Source organism: Microcaecilia unicolor, chromosome 7 (assembly GCF_901765095.1).
Source record: "Microcaecilia unicolor chromosome 7, aMicUni1.1, whole genome shotgun sequence".
NCBI classification, from domain to species: Eukaryota; Metazoa; Chordata; class Amphibia; order Gymnophiona; family Siphonopidae; genus Microcaecilia; species Microcaecilia unicolor.
In genome coordinates, this window is record NC_044037.1 from 218,612,646 (window position 1) to 218,633,006 (window position 20,361).

At 45.6% G+C, this 20,361-nt stretch overlaps 1 protein-coding gene across 1 annotated transcript in view; it reads right to left on the minus strand.

The window, feature by feature from the left end:
• OSBPL6 (oxysterol binding protein like 6) overlaps positions 1-20,361 on the minus strand; it is a 265,393-nt gene that overhangs the window by 134,167 nt on the left and 110,865 nt on the right. The window contains exons 3-6 of the mRNA XM_030208862.1: positions 19,753-19,875; positions 15,272-15,325; positions 9,803-9,916; positions 9,524-9,694 (exon numbers count right to left, since the gene is read on the minus strand). Coding sequence (XP_030064722.1) covers positions 9,524-9,694; positions 9,803-9,916; positions 15,272-15,325; positions 19,753-19,875 — 462 coding nt within the window. The remainder of the gene's footprint in view (positions 1-9,523; positions 9,695-9,802; positions 9,917-15,271; positions 15,326-19,752; positions 19,876-20,361) is intronic.

Genomic DNA, 20,361 nt, shown 5'->3' on the forward strand with positions numbered 1-20,361 from the left:
GGCCCTTAGGTCTAGGATGGGACGCATCCCCCCTGTTTTCTTTTCCACAAGGAATAGAATCCCAGCCCCTCTTGCCCGGATGGCACGGGCTCGACCGCATTGGCGCTGAGAAGGGCGGAGAGTTCCTCTGCAAGTACCTGCTTGTGCTGGAAGCTGTAAGACTGAGCTCCCGGTGGACAATTTGGAGGTTTGGAGGCCAAATTGAGGGTGTATCCTTGCCGGACTATTTGCAGAACCCACTGATCGGAGTTTATGAGAGGCCACCTTTGGTGAAAAGCTTTCAACCTCCCCCCGACCGGCAGGTCGCCCGGCACTGACACTTGGATGTCGGCTATGCTCTGCTGGAGCCAGTCAAAAGCCCGTCCCTTGCTTTTGCTGGGGAGCCGAGGGGCCTTGCTGAGTCGCACGCTGCTGACGAGAGCGAGCGCGCTGGGGCTTAGCCTGGGCCACAGGCTGTCGAGAAGGAGGATTGTACCTACGCTTGCCAGAAGAGTAGGGACCAGTCTTCCTTCCCCCGAAAAATCTTCTACCTGTAGAGGTAGATGCTGAAGGCTGCCGGCGGGAGAACTTGTCGAATGCGGTATCCCGCTGGTGGAGATGCTCTACCACCTGTTCGACCTTCTCTCCAAAAATATTGTCCGCACGGCAAGGCGAGTCCGCAATCCGCTGCTGGAGTCTATTCTCCAGGTCGGAGGCACGCAGCCATGAGAGCCTGCGCATCACCACACCTTGAGCAGCGGCCCTGGACGCAACATCAAAGGTGTCATACACCCCTCTGGCCAGGAATTTTCTGCACGCCTTCAGCTGCCTGACCACCTCCTGAAAAGGCTTGGCTTGCTCAGGGGGGAGCGCATCAACCAAGCCCGCCAACTGCCGCACATTGTTCCGCATGTGTATGCTCGTGTAGAGCTGGTAAGACTGGATTTTGGCCACGAGCATAGAAGAATGGTAGGCCTTCCTCCCAAAGGAGTCTAAGGTTCTAGAGTCTTTGCCCGGGGGCGCCGAAGCATGCTCCCTAGAACTCTTAGCCTTCTTTAGGGCCAAATCCACAACTCCAGAGTCATGAGGCAACTGGGTGCGCATCAGCTCTGGGTCCCCATGGATCCGGTACTGGGACTCGATCTTCTTGGGAATGTGGGGATTACTTAGTGGCTTGGTCCAGTTCGCAAGCAATGTCTTTTTTAGGACATGGTGCAAGGGAACAGTGGACGCTTCCTTAGGTGGAGAAGGATAGTCCAGGAGCTCAAACATTTCAGCCCTGGGCTCGTCCTCCACAACCACCGGGAAGGGGATGGCCGTAAACATCTCCCGGACAAAGGAAGCGAAAGACAGACTCTCAGGAGGAGAAAGCTGTCTTTCAGGGGAGGGAGTGGGATCAGAAGGAAGACCCTCAGACTCCTAGTCAGAGAAATATCTGGGGTCTTCCTCTTCCTCCCACGAGGCCTCACCTTCGGTGTCAGACACAAGTTCACGAACCTGTGTCTGCAACCTCGCCCGGCTCGACTCCGTGGAGCCACGTCCACGATGGGGGCGTCGAGAGGTAGACTCCCTCGCCCGCATCGGCGAAGCTCCCTCCGCCGACGTAGTCGGGGAGCCCTCCTGGGAGGTGGCCGCAGTCGGCACCGCACGCGGTACCGACGTCGGGGACCTCACCCCGGGCGATGGGCCAGCCGGCGCCACGCTCGACGGTACCGGAGGCGCAAGCACCGCCGGTACCGGAGGGGTAGGGCGCAACAGCTCTCCCAGAATCTCTGGGAGAATGGCCCGGAGGCTCTCGTTCAGAGCGGCTGCAGAGAAAGGCAGAGAGGTCGATGCAGGCGTCAACGTCAGAACCTGTTCCGGGCGTGGAGGCTGTTCCGGGCTGTCCAGAGTGGAGCGCATCGACACCTCCTGAACAGAGTGTGAGCGGTCCTCTCGGTGCCGATGCCTGCTGGGTGCCGAATCCCTCAGCGACCCAGAGCTCTCGGTGCCGACGCGGGGAGGAGACCGGTGTCGATGCTTCTTCGACTTCTTCCGAAGCATGTCACCGGAGCTCCCCGGCACCGACGAGGAGGACGTAGAATCCAGCCGTCGCTTCCTCGGGGCCGAGGCCGAAGGAGGTCGATCTCGGGGGGGCTGTACCGCAGGAGCCCTCAGGGTAGGGGGAGACCCACCCGAAGGCTCACCGCCACCAGCAGGGGAATGGACAGCCCTCACCTGCACTCCAGACGATGCACCACCGTCCGACGACATCAGCAGACGAGGTCCCGGTACCACCGACGTCGATGCAGTCGCCCGATGCCTCAGCGCCGATGCAGAGACTCGATGCCTCGATGCACCCGATACACTAGCAGCCGAGGAAGAAGGTCTGGACGCTGACGACGTCGATGCACTCGATGCCCCCGGTGCCGATGCCGACGAAGAGCCCGAGAACAAAACGTTCCACTGGGCCAATCTCGCTACCTGAGTCTGCCTTTGTAACAGGGAACACAGACTACAGTTCTGAGGACGGTGCTCGGCCCCCAGACACTGAAGACACGACGAGTGCCTATCAGTGAGCGAGATTACCCGGGCGCACTGGGTGCACTTCTTGAAGCCGCTGGAAGGCTTCGATGTCATGGGCGGAAAAATCACGCCGGCGAAATCAAAAGCCGAAATGGCGAAAATGAGCACCAAAGAGGGAGAAAAATCTCGACCGAGGCCGAAAAGAGGCCTACCCCGACGACGAAAGAAAACTTACCGGGGCAAAATCTGAAAAAATACGGGAAGGGGCAAACGAAACCCGAGAGGGCTTCCGGAGCACTTCCCAAACAGTTTTTGAGGATTTTCCGAAGAAAAAACACGTCGAAAAAAGGACGCGCGAGGTCGACTTTCCGGGGCTCGACACGGCGAAAACACGACCGTACCGAGTGCGGACGAAAGAAGACTGGCCGGCTCGAGCCGGTTTCGGGCGGGAAGACAGCCGCGCATGCGCGGTGCGCGCGGGCGCGCGAGGGCTAGCAAAGGACTTTGCTAGTGAAGATTCCGATTGGAGGGGCTGCCGTGGACGTCACCCATCAGTGAGAACAAGCAGCCTGCTTGTCCTCGGAGAATTAAAGAGTCATGGGCTAGGAGGCAATGTTCTGTTATGAATTAGGAATTGGTTACTGGACAGAAAACAGAGGATAGGGTTAAATGGTCATTTTTCTAAATAGAGGAGGGTGAATAGTGGAGTGCCACAGGGATCAGTAGTGAGACCAGTGCTATTTAACATTTATAAATGATCTGGTGATTACATTTGCATTTGAAGATGACCTTAGTCCATCTTTCGCACCCCATGGCCTCCTTACCCGTTTTATTCGAAAGTTTTTCTGAATATGGAGCCTTTCCGGCTTTACATTAAATATGGATAAATCTGAGGGGCTGTCTACATCTACCTCTCTCCATCGCCAATGGAGGGGACCATTTCACTTACATGGGCCTCAGAAGGCTTTACCTATTTAGGGATCTATCTTCCTGCTAAACCTAGACTCTTATACACCCATAACATCTCAAGTTTATTACAACAAACCTCACAACAGCTGGCTTTATGGAATAATCTACTGGACTCATTGGCAGGCCATATTAGCCTTTACAGAATGATATTGTTTCCTAGATGGCTAGCAGGCTTATTTTTGAAAAAGAAGGGCGCCCATCTTTCAACACAAATCGGGAGATGGGCGTCCTTCTCTCAGGGTTGCCCAAATCGGCATAATCGAAAGCCGATTTTGGGCATCCTCAACTGCTTTCCGTCGCGGGAACGACCAAAATTCCTGGGGGTGTGTCGGAAGCATAGTGAAGGCGGGACTGGGGTATGCTTAGCACATTGGCGTCCTCGGCCAATAAAGGAAAAAAGAAGGGCGTCCCTGACGAGCACTTGGCCAACTTGGTCCATTTTTTCTTGTGACCAAGCCTCAAAAATGTGCCTGAACTGAGCAGATGACCACCGGAGGGAATCGGGGAAGACCTCCCCTTACTCCTCCAGTGGTCACTAACCCTCTCCCACCCTAAAAAAAAAAAAACTTTAAAAATATTTTTTGCCATCCTCTATGCCAGCCTCAAATGTCATACACAGCTCCATGACAGCAGTATGCAGGTCCCTGGAGCAGTTTTAGTGGGTGCAGTGCACTTCAGGCAGGCGGACCCAGGCCCATCCCCCCCTATCTGTTACACTTGTGGTGGTAAATGTGAGCCCTTCAAAACCCACCACAAACTCACTGTACCCACATGTAGGCGCCCCCCTTCACCTGTAAGGGCTATGGTAGTGTTGTACAGTTGTGGGCAGTGGGTTTTGGGGGGCTCAGCACCCAAGGTAAGGGAGCTATGCACCTGGGAGTAATTTCTAAAGTCCACTGCAGTGCCCCCTAGGGTGCCCGGTTGGTGTCCTGGCATGTGAGGGGGACCACTGCACTACGAATGCTGGCTCCTCCCATGACCAAATGGCTTGGTGTCTCGTCTTTATGTCGGTGAGCCCTTAGGTCCCGCAAGGCCCCGAAGGACCTTAGAGGACAGCCGTGCAACCCCGAATCTTCACCCGCGGCGGCCGCCGTTCACCAAGGGTTGAGCCCCCAGCTGCAGGCGGCCAGCAGGACTGCTGGAACCGCGGGGTTGACAGACTGACCTGGCTAGAGTCAGGGAACGGGCAATCAGCCACCAGCAGTCAGGCACAGGGCAACTCCCTGGGCAGGCTAGCAGACAGCAGTGAGAAAGAGCACAGTCTCTGAGCAGGCGGCTAGCAGGACGGCTAGCAAACTGTATGAGGGTATCAGCACAGTCTTTGGATAAGCGGCTAGCAAGGACGGCTAGCAATCCGAATCTGGGTATCAGCACAGTCTTTGGATAAGCGGCTAGCAAGGACGGCTAGCAATCCGAATCTGGGTAACAGCGCAGTCTTTGGAAGTTCCACGGACACACTGCACAGGCTTCTGGAACAGAACCTGAAGCCCCAATGTCAGCTAGCTCCCAAGTTTAAATACCCCTGCCCCCACGGGAGAAACCCACCAATCCCGACCTGGGAGGCAACTGGCCCCTCGGATTGGCCTGCCCGACCTCCCAGGCGGAGTCATCCCCTGGTCCTCCAATACGGAACCGGTAGGCGGAGCTCCCGCGCCCCCTGGCTACGGAGCGAAGAGGATTTCGGCCCCTGCTTCCCAGCGCCGCCATCTTGGGCGGCGCGAAGCTCATCCCGGCTGCCTCCACTCGAGAGACCGGCGGTCGCCGTCCGCCGGTCCCAGCCTGACTCGCCAGTCCAGCAGCAGCGCCGGTTCCGACGCAGGGACCCCTCAACCATCCTCCCGCGCTGCGGATGCCGCCGACTCCCGTCTCCCGCCGCGGGGGAGCAGGTAGGCGCGTGAACTGTGACACTTGGATCTGGTTGTTTCTGAGATGGGCGTCCTCGGTTTCCATTATCACTGAAAACTGGGGACGACTATCTCTAAGGTCGACCTAAATGTTAAGATTTGGGAATCCCCGACCGTATTATCGAAATGAAAGATGGACGCCCATCTTGTTTCAATAATATGGGTTTCCCTGCCCCTTCCCAAGGACGTCCTGGGAGGACGCCCTCAGGAAAACTTGGGCGCCCCGTTCGATTATGCCCCTCCACATGTACTTCACCATCTCCCCCTTTGTCTGACTAAGCAGGACCTAAGGACTTTACACCGAACATTGGCACAGCTTTTTGGGAGGGAAAAACCCTAAGATTAAAATGGTGTTTCGCTTTGGTAACTGATCTCGAGGGGGCTTGGGGGGGGGGGGGGTCACTAACATGCGCATATATAATATGGCATGCCTTTTGCGTCACCTTGGAGATTCAGTATGGAGATCTGAGTACTATACCCCGTGGTCATTTGAGCAAGAGCTGTTTGCGCCCCCTCATCCTCACTACCTACTACATGCCTCTACAGCTAAGCTGCCTTCTCACTTACATCATCATGTCTTGTGAAAACCCTTGCGACATTTATGAAACACCTTATTAGTGCGTTTACATATCAACCCTGCTCATACGAGTCTGCTGCCACCTGTTGGGAATCTGGATTTCTCTTCCAGGTGTGGCAGCCCGGTTATCAGAAGATGGACGTCCATGGCAGCCTCGGTAGAGGACCTCTTGACTTCGAGGTGGGACCAAAGGACCTTCGCCTCTCTTCAACAACAGCCAGGTATGCACGGGGTGGACAGGTATGCTTATTTACAGGTCTCCCACTATGTTTCTACTCTGTTACATAAACAATGTAGAGATACTGTACATATCCTGGATTACTTTGTTGCTCCCTTGGGTCAATTACATACTACAGTGTCAGCCTTATAGAAACGGTTTGATCTCCTATCTCCAGGGAAGAATTATGATTCTCACATCACGAATGGAATACAGACCTAGGTGTGACATTATGAGGGGCTGATCTGCTAGCAGCAAACTGACAAATCCCATTTATGATTCATAGCACTGCCCATCGGGAGTGTCAATATCGAATTCTTACCTAAGCGTATTTTTCACAGAAGCAAGTGTTTTATGCTGGATGTGTGGCTTCTTAAGATGTGGAATCTCAGATAATACTTTAGTTCATGCATTTTGGCATTGCTTCCTGGTACAACGGTTTTGATGTAGATTACTGCGACACCTGGAGACTTTACAGGGTAAGCAGATTTTTCTTTCCTCACTGGGTACCATTTTTGGTAACATGACTCATTGTGGAACGCTCTCCAATTCTGAGAAAGTATTACTTTATAAATCATTTTTGCTTGGCAAAAAATGTCTCTTGCAGCATTGGACAATAGACACCGTGCCTACGTCTTGGCACTGAAAAAGCATGTTTAACACCTTGCATGTTATGGAAGGTCGTGATGCATGCTTTACAGTAAAATATGAATGCCATTCCTGGGCCATCTGGGAACCGTACATCCAGTCACTGCCACCTAAAGCTCACAGTCTTATTGTTAATGACCTAAATCTATAGTTTGACTATCTGTTTAACCCTATGTGGGATGGGGTTGGTGTGGGGGGGTAGGAGAAGGAGGAGGGTGGGGAGTGGATGTGAATGGGAGGTAGGGGTCTGTTTACATGTTTGGTATTGCCTATTTCTGGGTGGGGGGGGGGTATCAGAACACAGCCCTCCACTCTTAGTTTGATGCAGCTGTTTCTATAATTGCTGTTTCATGGCTTACTTGTTTATAAGCTGTTTCTGTTTAATATCTTTAATAAAAATATTTACAATAAAATATTATAGTAAGACCAAACTTTAGTCAAGAAGTGTTTAGATCGATTCTGCAGGCCTTGGTGCTTTCATGTATCTATTATTGTAATATAATTTATAATGGAACAAGGATATAGTGATTAAAAAACTTCAAACTTTGTTAAACACCACTGCAAGATTGATATTTAGGTCATCCAAATTTGATAGAGTTACCCTTTTGCTGGTGCAATTACATTGACTGCTGGTGCAAGCACGCATGATTCTCAAGCTCTGTTGCCTTGTATTTCTGATTGTTCATGGAGAAGCACCCACATAGTTAGGTTTGATTAAATTATCACCTAGGAATGCCCTTTTGGGATCAAGGTGTTTTCTCATTTTAAAATATGTGGACCCAAAAAGGATGGTTTATAGAAAGTTTTTTTACTAGTACTTTTGCATATTTGGTGGCTAGCCACTGGAACGACCTACCAATCTATATCAGAAGGCAATCAGATTATAAGGTTTTTTTGAAAATTATTGAAAACATTTTTATTTACAAAGTTTTTAAATAAAAAGTTATTGTTTTGTATAGTGTATATGGTTTTTATTATTGTACACAAGTCCTGGAGATGTTCCAGTTTCTCTTACTGTTAGCCACACTGAACTTTGATGGCATGTGTAGGATACAAGTGTCATGTAATGAAATAGAAAAGGGGGAAACAGAGCATATGGGATAGAAGGGGATGGAGAGGAGAGGAGAGGAGAGAAGGACATGCTGCTCATGGATGTTTGCTTTTTTGAAAATGTACATCTTTTTAAATTTTGTATTTAGCAGAGTATGGAAGAAAATGCATTTATGTTGCTTTTACCAGTACTTTCACTAATATAGAATTTGTCTTTCTTGGGGAGGGGGTCAAGGTAGACTGGGTAAGCCAGGGGTAGGGATGGAGATTATTTGTGGTGTGGATGAGTTAGATTCCTGCAGGGACGGGTTAGATTCCTGGGGGGACAGGTTAGATTTTGGCAGGGTCGGGTTGGATTTCTGTCCCTGTGCAACTCTCTACTTCCAATACTCTATAAATCACACAAGCTATTTTAAAACTTATTCTGGCCTCCACTGACAACTAATACAATATAATCAAAATCAGGGAAACCCAATTTAGCAGCTGTATTTGGTATTCTTTGTAATCTTGCCCTTAAATCCACTGAAGGATCATCTGGACAAACTAGGGTAGAGGAGGTCTTGACAGAGAAATGGGAATCGGATGCCTGGGGAAAGGGGCTCTTGTTGCTGTGGGGAGGGGATTTTTGTTGCTGGGGGTGAAGGGTGATCAAGGTATGCACAGAGAATAGGAGCAGTGATTTTAAAAAGCTGTTCCCACATTTTCCCCATTCATTCCTATGGATCTAAGTGTTTTACTGAGTAAGCAAATGAGATTGCACAGAGATTGAAGTGGGTTTGGGCTTCGTGCCCTTAAATTGCACTCATCTCATGACCTGTGCATGTGCTATGTACTTTCCCTGCCTTTTTCTATAGGGGACCAACATCATGTGAGCAACTTTACACCTCATTTGAAAACAGTGGCTACCAATAGTGTATCATATCACGTTTAAGACTGATACTGATGTTTAGGGCAGAGATGCATAGATAGGCTACAGCCAGGGGTGGCCCAAGGCAAGATGCCACTACCCCCCTGGGCTGAGATGCTGCCCCCTTCCTTTCTCCATCTCGTTCATGGCAATTATCTTGTTGTTTCGTCACGTTCCTAAAGCTGGTGGTGGCAGAGATTCCCATATGCTGCCCTGTCGCTGGCACCCGCTTCTTCCCTTTACTGCTGCTGCGTGAGGCTCTGATGAAATAGGAAGTTACATCCGAGAGGTGGCCGCAGTAAAGGGAAGAGGTGGGTGCCAGAGGCAGGGCAGCATATGGGAATCGCTGCTGCTGCCAGCTTTTGGGACTTGACGAAACAACAGGTAAATGCCATGAACAGGGTGGAGGAAGAAAAGGGGAGATGCTGCTCCCCAAAGAGTGCTGCCTAAGGCCCCTGCCTCAGGTGGCCTAATGGTTGGGCCACCTCTGGCTACAGCTGCATGTGTTTTTTTCCTCCACATGCAGTTTTCTAAAATCACAGCTCCTACAGGACATTGACAGAAGTCCAGCACATCCTGAGATATATTTTACAAGAGGTTCTGGCTGTGGCAGAGCTTTTGTAAAATACAGGGAGATTATGCATATCCCAACCATCTCCATGGCCTTCTTAAACCTCACCTCCACATTTGAAGAGCTACAGATTCTAAAAATAAATGGTTGCTCATTTAGCTAAACTTGTATATTTCTAAAGAATTATCTTACATACTTTTACATCTAATGCAGCAGCGTTAGTGGCTGATGATGATTCTGTAGTGGAGGTGGAAGGGAACATGCGAAAGCTGCCATCTCTTGGTGACCTCACAATCTCATTCTGGCGGTACAACCTGTGATGGCGAAGTTTCGACACCCATGCATCAAACGTATCCTGAGGTTTTACCTGCAGTAACAATGCCAGAAGTGAGGAGATCCAGCAGTTTTCATTACTTATTCTTATGACAGAAAGATTCTTCTTTGAAAAGTTGGAAGCCTTCGACAGAGAACCCACCTTGAGGTGATAGATGTGTTCTTCTGTATCCAGATCTATTCTTCGAGTTTTTTTTTTAATAGACATAACTGATAAGCCAACATCAATACTGCCATGTACTTTCCCTTTCTGAGACTAAATGAAAAGAAAATATAAATTGTCACTCCAGTGATCAACAAAACTTTAATATAACGTCTTCTAAGTTTTGGGGGGAGGCCTATTTTACTTTTCAAAGTTTCACTTTATGCCAGTGATGGTAATGGAATTCAGACTCCTAAACTGCCATCTTCAAATGTGCACTGTGTTCACCTTTCAGAAATCCCTTGTAGTTCCTGAATGTGTATGTGGTCTGACATGTGAACCACAGAACCACTTAACACCATCACGGGTCATTTAAAAAAACTCCACAAGCACACCCACATTACCCACAGAGCTGGCTCCTATGTTACAGATAGGCATCTACAGTGGGGGAAATAAGTATTTGATCCCTTGCTGATTTTGTAAGTTTGCCCACTGACAAAGACATGAGCAGCCCATAATTGAAGGGTAGGTTATTGGTAACAGTGAGAGATAGCACATCACAAATTAAATCCGGAAAATCACATTTTGGAAAGTATATGAATTTATTTGCATTCTGCAGAGGGAAATAAGTATTTGATCCCTCTGGCAAACAAGACCTAATACTTGGTGGCAAAACCCTTGTTGGCAAGCACAGCGGTCAGACGTCTTCTGTAGTTGATGATGAGGTTTGCACACATGTCAGGAGGAATTTTGGTCCACTCCTCTTTGCAGATCATCTCTAAATCATTAAGAGTTCTGGGCTGTCGCTTGGCAACTCGCAGCTTCAGCTCCCTCCATAAGTTTTCAATGGGATTAAGGTCTGGTGACTGGCTAGGCCACTCCATGACCCTAATGTGCTTCTTCCTGAGCCACTCCTTTGTTGCCTTGGCTGTATGTTTTGGGTCATTGTCGTGCTGGAAGACCCAGCCACGACCCATTTTTAAGGCCCTGGCGGAGGGAAGGAGGTTGTCACTCAGAATTGTACGGTACATGGCCCCATCCATTCTCCCATTGATGCGGTGAAGTAGTCCTGTGCCCTTAGCAGAGAAACACCCCCAAAACATAACATTTCCACCTCCATGCTTGACAGTGGGGACGGTGTTCTTTGGGTCATAGGCAGCATGTCTCTTCCTCCAAACACGGCGAGTTGAGTTCATGCCAAAGAGCTCAATTTTTGTCTCATCTGACCACAGCACCTTCTCCCAATCACTCTCGGCATCATCCAGGTGTTCACTGGCAAACTTCAGACGGGCCGTCACATGTGCCTTCCGGAGCAGGGGGACCTTGCGGGCACTGCAGGATTGCAATCCGTTATGTCGTAATGTGTTACCAATGGTTTTCGTGGTGACAGTGGTCCCAGCTGCCTTGAGATCATTGACAAGTTCCCCCCTTGTAGTTGTAGGCTGATTTCTAACCTTCCTCATGATCAAGGATACCCCACGAGGTGAGATTTTGCGTGGAGCCCCAGATCTTTGTCGATTGACAGTCATTTTGTACTTCTTCCATTTTCTTACTATGGCACCAACAGTTGTCTCCTTCTCGCCCAGCGTCTTACTGATGGTTTTGTAGCCCATTCCAGCCTTGTGCAGGTGTATGATCTTGTCCCTGACATCCTTAGACAGCTCCTTGCTCTTGGCCATTTTGTAGAGGTTAGAGTCTGACTGATTCACTGAGTCTGTGGACAGGTGTCTTTCATACAGGTGACCATTGCCGACAGCTGTCTGTCATGCAGGTAACGAGTTGATTTGGAGCATCTACCTGATCTGTAGGGGCCAGATCTCTTACTGGTTGGTGGGGGATCAAATACTTATTTCCCTCTGCAGAATGCAAATAAATTCATATACTTTCCACAATGTGATTTTCCGGATTTAATTTGTGATGTGCTATCTCTCACTGTTACCAATAACCTACCCTTCAATTATGGGCTGCTCATGTCTTTGTCAGTGGGCAAACTTACAAAATCAGCAAGGGATCAAATACTTATTTCCCCCACTGTAACTTATTTTTGAGCATAAGTGAACTTACTATCTTCTACCACTGACAGGCAGTATACCTTCCTAATAAATGGGGGTGGGTGAGGGATCTGGAAACAGAGTTAGGTCAGGGAGGAGGGGAAATTAGATTTGTCAACCGAATATGTGCTATCCAACCAAGTGCTGAAGTATGGTAAGTCTACATTAGGCTTGCCCGACATTCACCAACCTTATGGCAAGTGCTTCCAATTCCCACTCCTAGTCATCCCCTTATAAAAAAAAACAGTCACCCCAGTACATCTGTATCACCCCTCCCTCCCACTTGATTACAAGAAAAATTGTAAGATGAATCTCTTCTCAACCCATTTCCCTTCCACTTGATGTTAAAAAAGAACTACCGGCTGTTCCTCCTCTCCAATCTTAAAAACATTGCTCCTGATATCCCCCCGTCTCTTCCCCCAAAATCCTCCCCACACTCAGTCTGCAGAGCAATGCTGTACCCTGAGCCATTTGGAAATAAGACTGTGTCCTTCTGCTTGCTCAGCTTGGGAACCATGTGAAGGGCAATTCTATAAAGGGTGCCTAAATATTTGAGCACACCCAAATATGGTCCCGTCCAGATGTATGCCTGTATATTATAAAGTGCACATAGATGGGCGCACCCTTTACAGAACAGGCATGTACGCAGGGGCAAAAGTATGCATCCACATGCACTGCGGCATGTGGATATCTGCAAGCATGTCCGCATCTGAACATTACTGCATGTGTCATATATGCTGACTACAACAAGGCAGCCTCCTACCCCAGAGAGGCAAGTGCCAACAGGAAGCAAATCTGGGAAAAATGAGCTAGGCCTGAGCTGCATGGTAAACCGTCAGATTTCTCTGACAATGTCCCCATACTATCAAAAAGATCACTTGCAAGTGACAGGCAGGTGGTCCAGAGACAAATCATATAAACTCACTGATAACAGGATCACACTGAAACTGGTAAAAGGAAATTGAGTGGAGGTTATATGAGGGCAGGTTACAAACAACCCAGCCCTGCACCAAGCAACCCACCTCACATGTCCCCTTATGCAGTGCTAACAAATATGTGCATAAGTCTGACAGCACATGCACCTCTTAATGAAGGGAGCCCTAAACCCTCTAAACCCACCTCTCCTCTCCCCCCTTTCTCTATTTCTGTGGATGGCACTCTCATTCTCCCTGTCTCATCAGCTCGTAACCTTGGGGTCATCTTCGACTCCTCTCTCTCCTTCTCTGTTCACATTCAGCAGATTGCCAAAACCTGTCGTTTCTTTCTCTATAACATCAGCAAAATCTGTTCCTTCATCTCTGAGCACTCTACCAGAACCCTTATCCACACTCTTATCACCTCTCGCCTTGATTATTGCAACCTGCTTCTCACCGGCCTCCCTCTTAGCCATCTCTCTCTTCTTCAATCAGTCCAAAACTCTGCTGCGCGACTCATTTTCCTCCAAAGTCGCTATGCTCACATTAGCCCTCTCCTTAAGTCACTTCACTGGCTCCTTATCCATTTCCGCATTCAATTCAAACTTCTCTTATGGACCTATAAGTGCATTCACTCTGCCGCTCCCCAGTACCTCTCCACTCTTTTCTCTCCCTAAGCCCTCCCTCGGGTACTCCGTTCTGTAGATAAATCTCTCTTATCTGTCCCCTTCTCCTCTACTGATAATTCCAGACTCCGTTCCTTTTATCTCGCTGCACCTCACGCCTGGAATAGACTTCCCGAGCCTGTACGTCTAGCTCTGTTCCAGCCACCTCACCCAAAACTTTGAATGCTCTCTAGGGCATCGTAACACTGTTTTCATCCCCTCACTCCAAGAGCAGGAGAGCATACTTTGGTTTGGAGGGGCCAAACAAACCAATCTCCTGCATTACCTTAAGGCTCTCAAGTTGCTGATTCTGTGATGGGCAAAATATGCCTTGATTGTCTCTGTGGCTCATTCACCCCCCGGATTCTATATAGGTTGCCCAAACTTGGGTGCCACAAGTTGCATGCAGATCCAAGATCTGCACACAACTTAATGAGGAAATGGGCATCAATTGGCCTGTTAAGTAGTTCTAATTGGTGCTTGATTGAAGTTGCGAGCAGATCTCCCCTGCACGCTATTCTATAGCTTGGCGTCTAACTTTCCCCACACACAACCCAAAAGGGAACATGACCATGAGAGGGACATAGGCAGATCATGGGCATTCCCAAAATTTAGGTGCCAAGTTACAGAATATTGTTGATCTAAGCCTTACTTTGGGCGTCAGACTTACATCTGTTTCTATCAGGTGTAAGTGTGGCACCCAAAGTTAGGCATGACCTGCACACTATGTCAGTCTTCTATAAAGGTCGGGGATTCTTTACAGAATAGGGGCTCAGCGCAGATCTTTTCGGATCCAAATTTTAAGCGCTATATATAGAATTCCCCCCCTCAATGTCTAGCCCTCGCTCTCCATGCATTAGCACCTCTACCAAGCAACTGAGAACTACTCAGGGTTGTTCTCACATTATAAGATTATTAGTAATTAAAAGTTTAAGCTTAAAGTCTGCAGCTCACCATACATGTTTTAATGAAAATACATCTACAGATCTATATAGGCTATTAAGCTTGCCAAAATCTTCTAATACCACCATAAACATCAGGCTATTCAAATTATGTCACTACTATATCAACTACTGTTGCTTGACTTATATATTTACTAAATGGTAACTGATTAGTACTGTGGAGGGAAAGACTTCAGTGTTATATCAGTACCTCATAAGTCTGTCAACTGCATTTTAAGGTTACTGAATTTTTCCATCTCTAGTCTGAAAAAAACCTCCATTTCCTTTATTACATTACTTTTCTGTTTTTTATCATTTTTTTCAAAAAAATGTTCTTAAAATTACACTCCGATAAGACTTACCCCCTGTTTACTAAGCTGCATTAGAGGTTGCCAAGTGTTAACGCCAACACAGCTCATTCACTTTGAATGAGATGTCGGCATCGCCACATGGCTTAGTAAACAGGGGGGTAATGATAGTTAAGTTTCCACCGTTGCCAAAAAGTACTAGCATTAAGTCTCACCAGAATGTGATTTTTACCATTTAGTAAATATATGAAGTGAAGCAACGATAATTGATTTAGCAGTGACATAGTTTGAATAGCCTGCTGTTTACGGTGGTAATAATGAAAATACATGACACAGGACATCTATTAATTATGTAGATTTACTAACTGCTTATAGGTTGTCAGAGACCATAAGGAAAAAGCAAGACTGACTAGAAAAAAACATACAAGCTAAACAGCTTGATACCAGTGAGTCATTTCACAAAATAATAGCATTTAGGTCTGCATCATCTATATGGGGCAAAACTACAGCCAAGTACTAACAAAGAAACATTTTTTAAATGCAAATGTCTCTGAATCTTAGACTAACTATTTATTAATCACAATACTTACATCAATTGGTGATTTTGAGTACTTCAGGATTCCATTATCCAGAACAAAAAAGCGCTGCAGCAAAAATAAAGCATACAGTAGTTGCTAAAGCAAAGCCTTTGTGGCAAAATATCCCTGATTACATCATACTGCATGCTAGCATACACAGAAACAAGGAAAGCAAATGGTAGATAAAGATTATACAGCCTATCCAGTCTGCCCGTCCATACCGACTATTAAGTTCCACAGTTCCTTCCACACAGATCCTCTGCGCTTATCCCATGCTTCCTTGATTCAGATACAGTTCTTATCTCTCTCTACCACCTCCACTGGTAGATGCCTAAATTTAGGTGTACTTTATAGAATAAGCCTAAATTTCCGCCCGTCTGCACAACTAAATTTAGTCGCAGGCAGTTATGCTACGTAAAACTTGGTATAAATGCCGCTGCCTAAATTACATGCGAACCGGGTGTATTCTATAAAACGTGTGTAGATTTTAGAAATGTCCATGACATGCCTATGGCCACCCGCCCTTTTCAACTATGCAACTTAGAATTTACACGCATCACATTATAGAATAAACTTTGAGAGTTCTGTGCCAATTAGTCTCAATAATTGCTAGCTAAATGGCAATTATCAGCGCTGATTGGCTTAACTAAGTTGCTTGTGCAAATCCAGAATATGACTGTATTTGCACGCACAACTTAAGTCACGCTATATAGAATCCAGGGGATAGGGCACCTCTTTTTAAGCACTGTGATGTTGCGCAGTAAAAGCTTGTTCTTTAATGGAATCTGAGCAACCAGATTCTGTTTTAGAATACAAGCATATCTTGGCATACCAGCCATACAGCTAGTGTAACTGCAAACACCTAAATGTGGCAAGGGTGATTGTAATTTGCAGTATTCTGTAAGTTGAATGCATAGGAAGCAGCACCGTCCATGCCCCTCCCATGCTTCACCCATGTGAATGCTCCCTTGCATTGTGCACTATGCTATTTATACGCACCCTTACAGAATAGCGCTCAATTGCTTTGCTGCCACTTATGCGTGTAAGTGTACACTTACTCACAAAAATGCTGGTATTCTGTATATTTACGTGTGTAAATGTAGTGTAAGGACATCCTATAATGCCCTTATAGAGCCGATATGATTTATATGATTTTATGCTATGTGAGCAGGTTATTTAACTGTGTATGTGTTATGTTTTAAAAAACTTTATGTTTATTGTGATCCATTTAGGTTTTAGGAGGACGATAAATGAATACAATAAAATATATAAATAAGTATAGTTATACACATAAATTGTACTAGTATATTCAGCAGTGCTACCTGTAGGTATAAGAGCTGCTGAATATATGAACATTTAGAAATGTTTAGATTAGATGTTTCAAATTATTCCCTTGATGTCCTCCTCAGAATTGGGTTGCTAAAAGTACACCTCTGTGGCTATAAGAGTCCGTTGAAGGATATGTACAATAATATGTTACTGAGCGTAGAAATGGGGTTTGCGCACATACATGAGTTTATAGAGGCTGTAGTATATGTTTATTTAGTACCTTTTCCACATGCTGATGATAATGTTTGCCCTATAACAAACTTTAGTTTTTTCATATGTGTAAGTACTGGTTTTCCCATTCATTTCTATGGATCTAAGGGTTAGGTTTACTAAGGTGCGTTGGCGTTTTTAACACGCCTTTAAAATTAAGGCGTGTTAAACGCTAACATGCCTTTACATTTCTATGGGCAAGTTAGCGTTTAATGCGCATAAACCATTAACGCACATTAAAACCGCTAACGTGCCCATAGTTACCTTAGTAAACATAGGCGTAAAGTGTTTTATTGAGTAAGCACATGAGTTTGCATAGAGACTGAAGTGTGTTTTGGCTTCTTACCCTCGCATTGCACTGATATGACACAATCTTCTCTCCTCCAATTCTTTCAGTCTTAGATACCCTTTTTAAACTTTGGGACTCTTAAAACATTTTGGGTGTCCTTTTAGATTCCACCTTGTCATTCAACCCACAAGAAGCAGCTCTGTTAAAATCTTCATTTTTGGTCCCTCATAGGATCAGATTGCTCACACATGCTTGTTTACTCAGAATCTTAACACACTGATATATGCTTTAGGTACTCAGAATCGATTATAATACTACTCTTTACAATGGTCCACCTTTATCAACATTAAGTCATCTCCAGCTCATCCAGAATGCTGCAGTGAAAATCTTAACTGGCATAAGCAATTTGATCATGCATTATCCCTTCTGAAATAACAATGGTTTCCACTATTTACCGAGTTAAATTTAAAATACTTGTAGGTGCTTTGGGGGCAATTATATAACTGGGTGCCTCCATTTAGATGCCCAGAGACTGCAAAGTAAGAGCCTATTCTATAAAAGAACCAAGGCACCAAGGTTCCATTATAGAATACTACTGAAACCTGGTTTCACCGTACCTAACATATAGGTGCCTGAACTTAAGCCAGCCATAGAACTTGCATAAGTATGGCACCTAAATGCACTTGGAACACATATAACTTAGAGTATTCTGTAAGTTACCTGCATAAGTGGAAGCCCCACCTACGTCTTGCCTAGGGTTGATATTTAAACCGATTTAACCAGCCAGAAACAGTTCTTGACAGGTTAAATAGCATGTTTGGGGCTATCCACTGATATTCAGTGGCACTTAACCATTTACCCCGGGATTCTATATATCGCTCATTAATTTTCGCACAGAAATCGAAGTGTATTCTATAACAATGCATATAACTTAATTGTTTAACTAGCTAATCAGATGGGTTAATTGGATGTTAACAAGCAATTATCAGCACTAACTGGCATTAAGATTTATGCACACAATTCTCTAAGCGTATTCTGTAAATTGGTGTGTACAAATTCTAAGTTGCATAGGTGAAAAGGGGGCGTGGCATGGGCATTTCTAAAATCTACACACGTTGTTATAGAATACACCCATTCTGAACCAGATTTTATATATGGCGCCTACAAAATCAGTGCGGAAAACATTTCCGTCTAAGCATATTCTATAAGCGGTGCCTAGATTTAGTTGTGGTATATAGAATATGCTTAGTTGATATCACAGCGCCTAAAAATACATGCCTCTATTTACACCAATGAAAACGTGGTGTAAATCCAGCACATAGATTTAGACGCAGCGGGCCATATTCTATTCCAACTTGTGTAAATTTTGAAACGCCCTTGATGTGCCCATTTTCCCCGCCCATAACCACACCCCTTTTTCCCTGCACGCATTAAAATTTAGGTGCAGTGCGTTACAGAATACGCTTAAGGACTTTTGTGCATAAATTCTAATTATTATCAATTAGTGCTCATTATTGCTTATTAAATGAATAATAATGAATTTGATCTCACGAGGCAGCCTGATCCACAGTTGAGTGCTGAGCTAAGGAAAAGAGGAGCCATAGATGGCCTTATATTTGAGGCCAAGGGGAGCAGGGTAATGGAGACTAAGGTACGAGCGGGCCGATCTTCGGGTGTGCACATGCATGAATATGTTAATATTTTAAACATTTACACATAGAATTTTGCTATAAAGATTTTTGTCAACTCAAGATCCAAGTAAGATTTATTTTCACAAGGTTCCAACTAGTAATGTCTTTCAAAAATTTACCCCACTGCATTTTATCTATTATTTATTCTTTTATCATTGTATTTTTACATTTTAGTTTTTATTTTGTGTGTATTTGTATGGGTATCTACATTGTGCTATCACTGAAGCAAGGGAAACTCCTTTATTTAAAGCGTCCTGCTTGGATATGGTGATTTGTTTCATAGTGATCTAGCACGCAAAGACCACTTTTGTGATCCTTGATAATGGCAGCTGTAAGCATTTTTATTTGATCAGCATTTCCTACAGAATTAGATGTCAAGATCTGTCAGATGAAAGACTGAGAAGGCAACAAACAGCAGAGAGAGAGGAAAAGTGTGTGCCAGTCAGAAAGCTGAGAGTGGAGACAGGAGTAAAAACAGTGAAGGAGGGAGAGAGGGAGAGGGAAAAGGAGAAAGGGAAGAAAGAGAAAAGGGAGTGGGGGTGAAGAGAGAAGAAAGAATGAGGGGAAGGGAAGAGAAAGAACTACAATGAGGGGAGGGACAGGATGAGAGAATAAGGAGAGAGGAAGCACAGTGAGGAGGGTGCAAGAAGGGCTGGAGAAGAGAAGAGAGGACTGCAAGTGGGTGAAGTGGGAAGGAGAAGGCAAGTCTTAAGGCTATACCAGGGGAAGTATGAACTTGTTAGGCATGAAATGCACTTATGTGATCCCACAATCCATTTCCCCCCAAATAAAACAAGATATGGAGGAGGGTGGCTATCACAAGGCAAGGAATATGGCGAGTGCATTTCATCTTTGGTAAGTCCTCGAGAATTTTAGAATCCCCAGTACAGTGTATTCAAATTAAAAAACTAACGTAGAATGTTTTAAAATCCCAGTTTAATAAAAAAGCTGATATGATGTAAGGTTATAATTACCTTGTGCCAGCCTTTTAATGGCCATTTTCTTTTCTTCAGCATGAATCCTTCATGTTTTTCTGGCTTCTGGACACTAGTCTGCCCTATTTTCAGACCCTCGATTATTTCCCAGCTATCACCTTCCTATTAAAAGAATATTAAATGTAATTTTTTATTAAATTATAACAGGAGATAGTAAAAAAAAATCATTTTAAATTGTAAGAGTGTATGCTTTTCCTAGATGTCTAGTAAAGATTTAAATTATGACCCATCAGTATTCCATATCATGCTTTCCAGCTTCCTGAGAATGCTTTCAAGTCTAGCCCTTGAGAATGCCCTTTCAAAACACAGACAATAAAAACAAAGCATCGAGCATCAGCAACTGATTAAATATAAAGTCTACTAGAATTTGTAGTCCTCCCAGAAAAAAAAACACAAAAAAACTTTCACTACACTCCTCCTCAGGGCTTCTAGCAAATTGAGTTTAATCATCTTTAATGTCTTAGTGAAACAAATTCATTACTAATGTACCATAATAAGGCTTATTCTTAGCCCTAAAGTATATGCCCATATAATAATTCAATTTTATGTAACTTTCCTTGTAAGTGATAAGCTAGGAGGTTTTTTTTA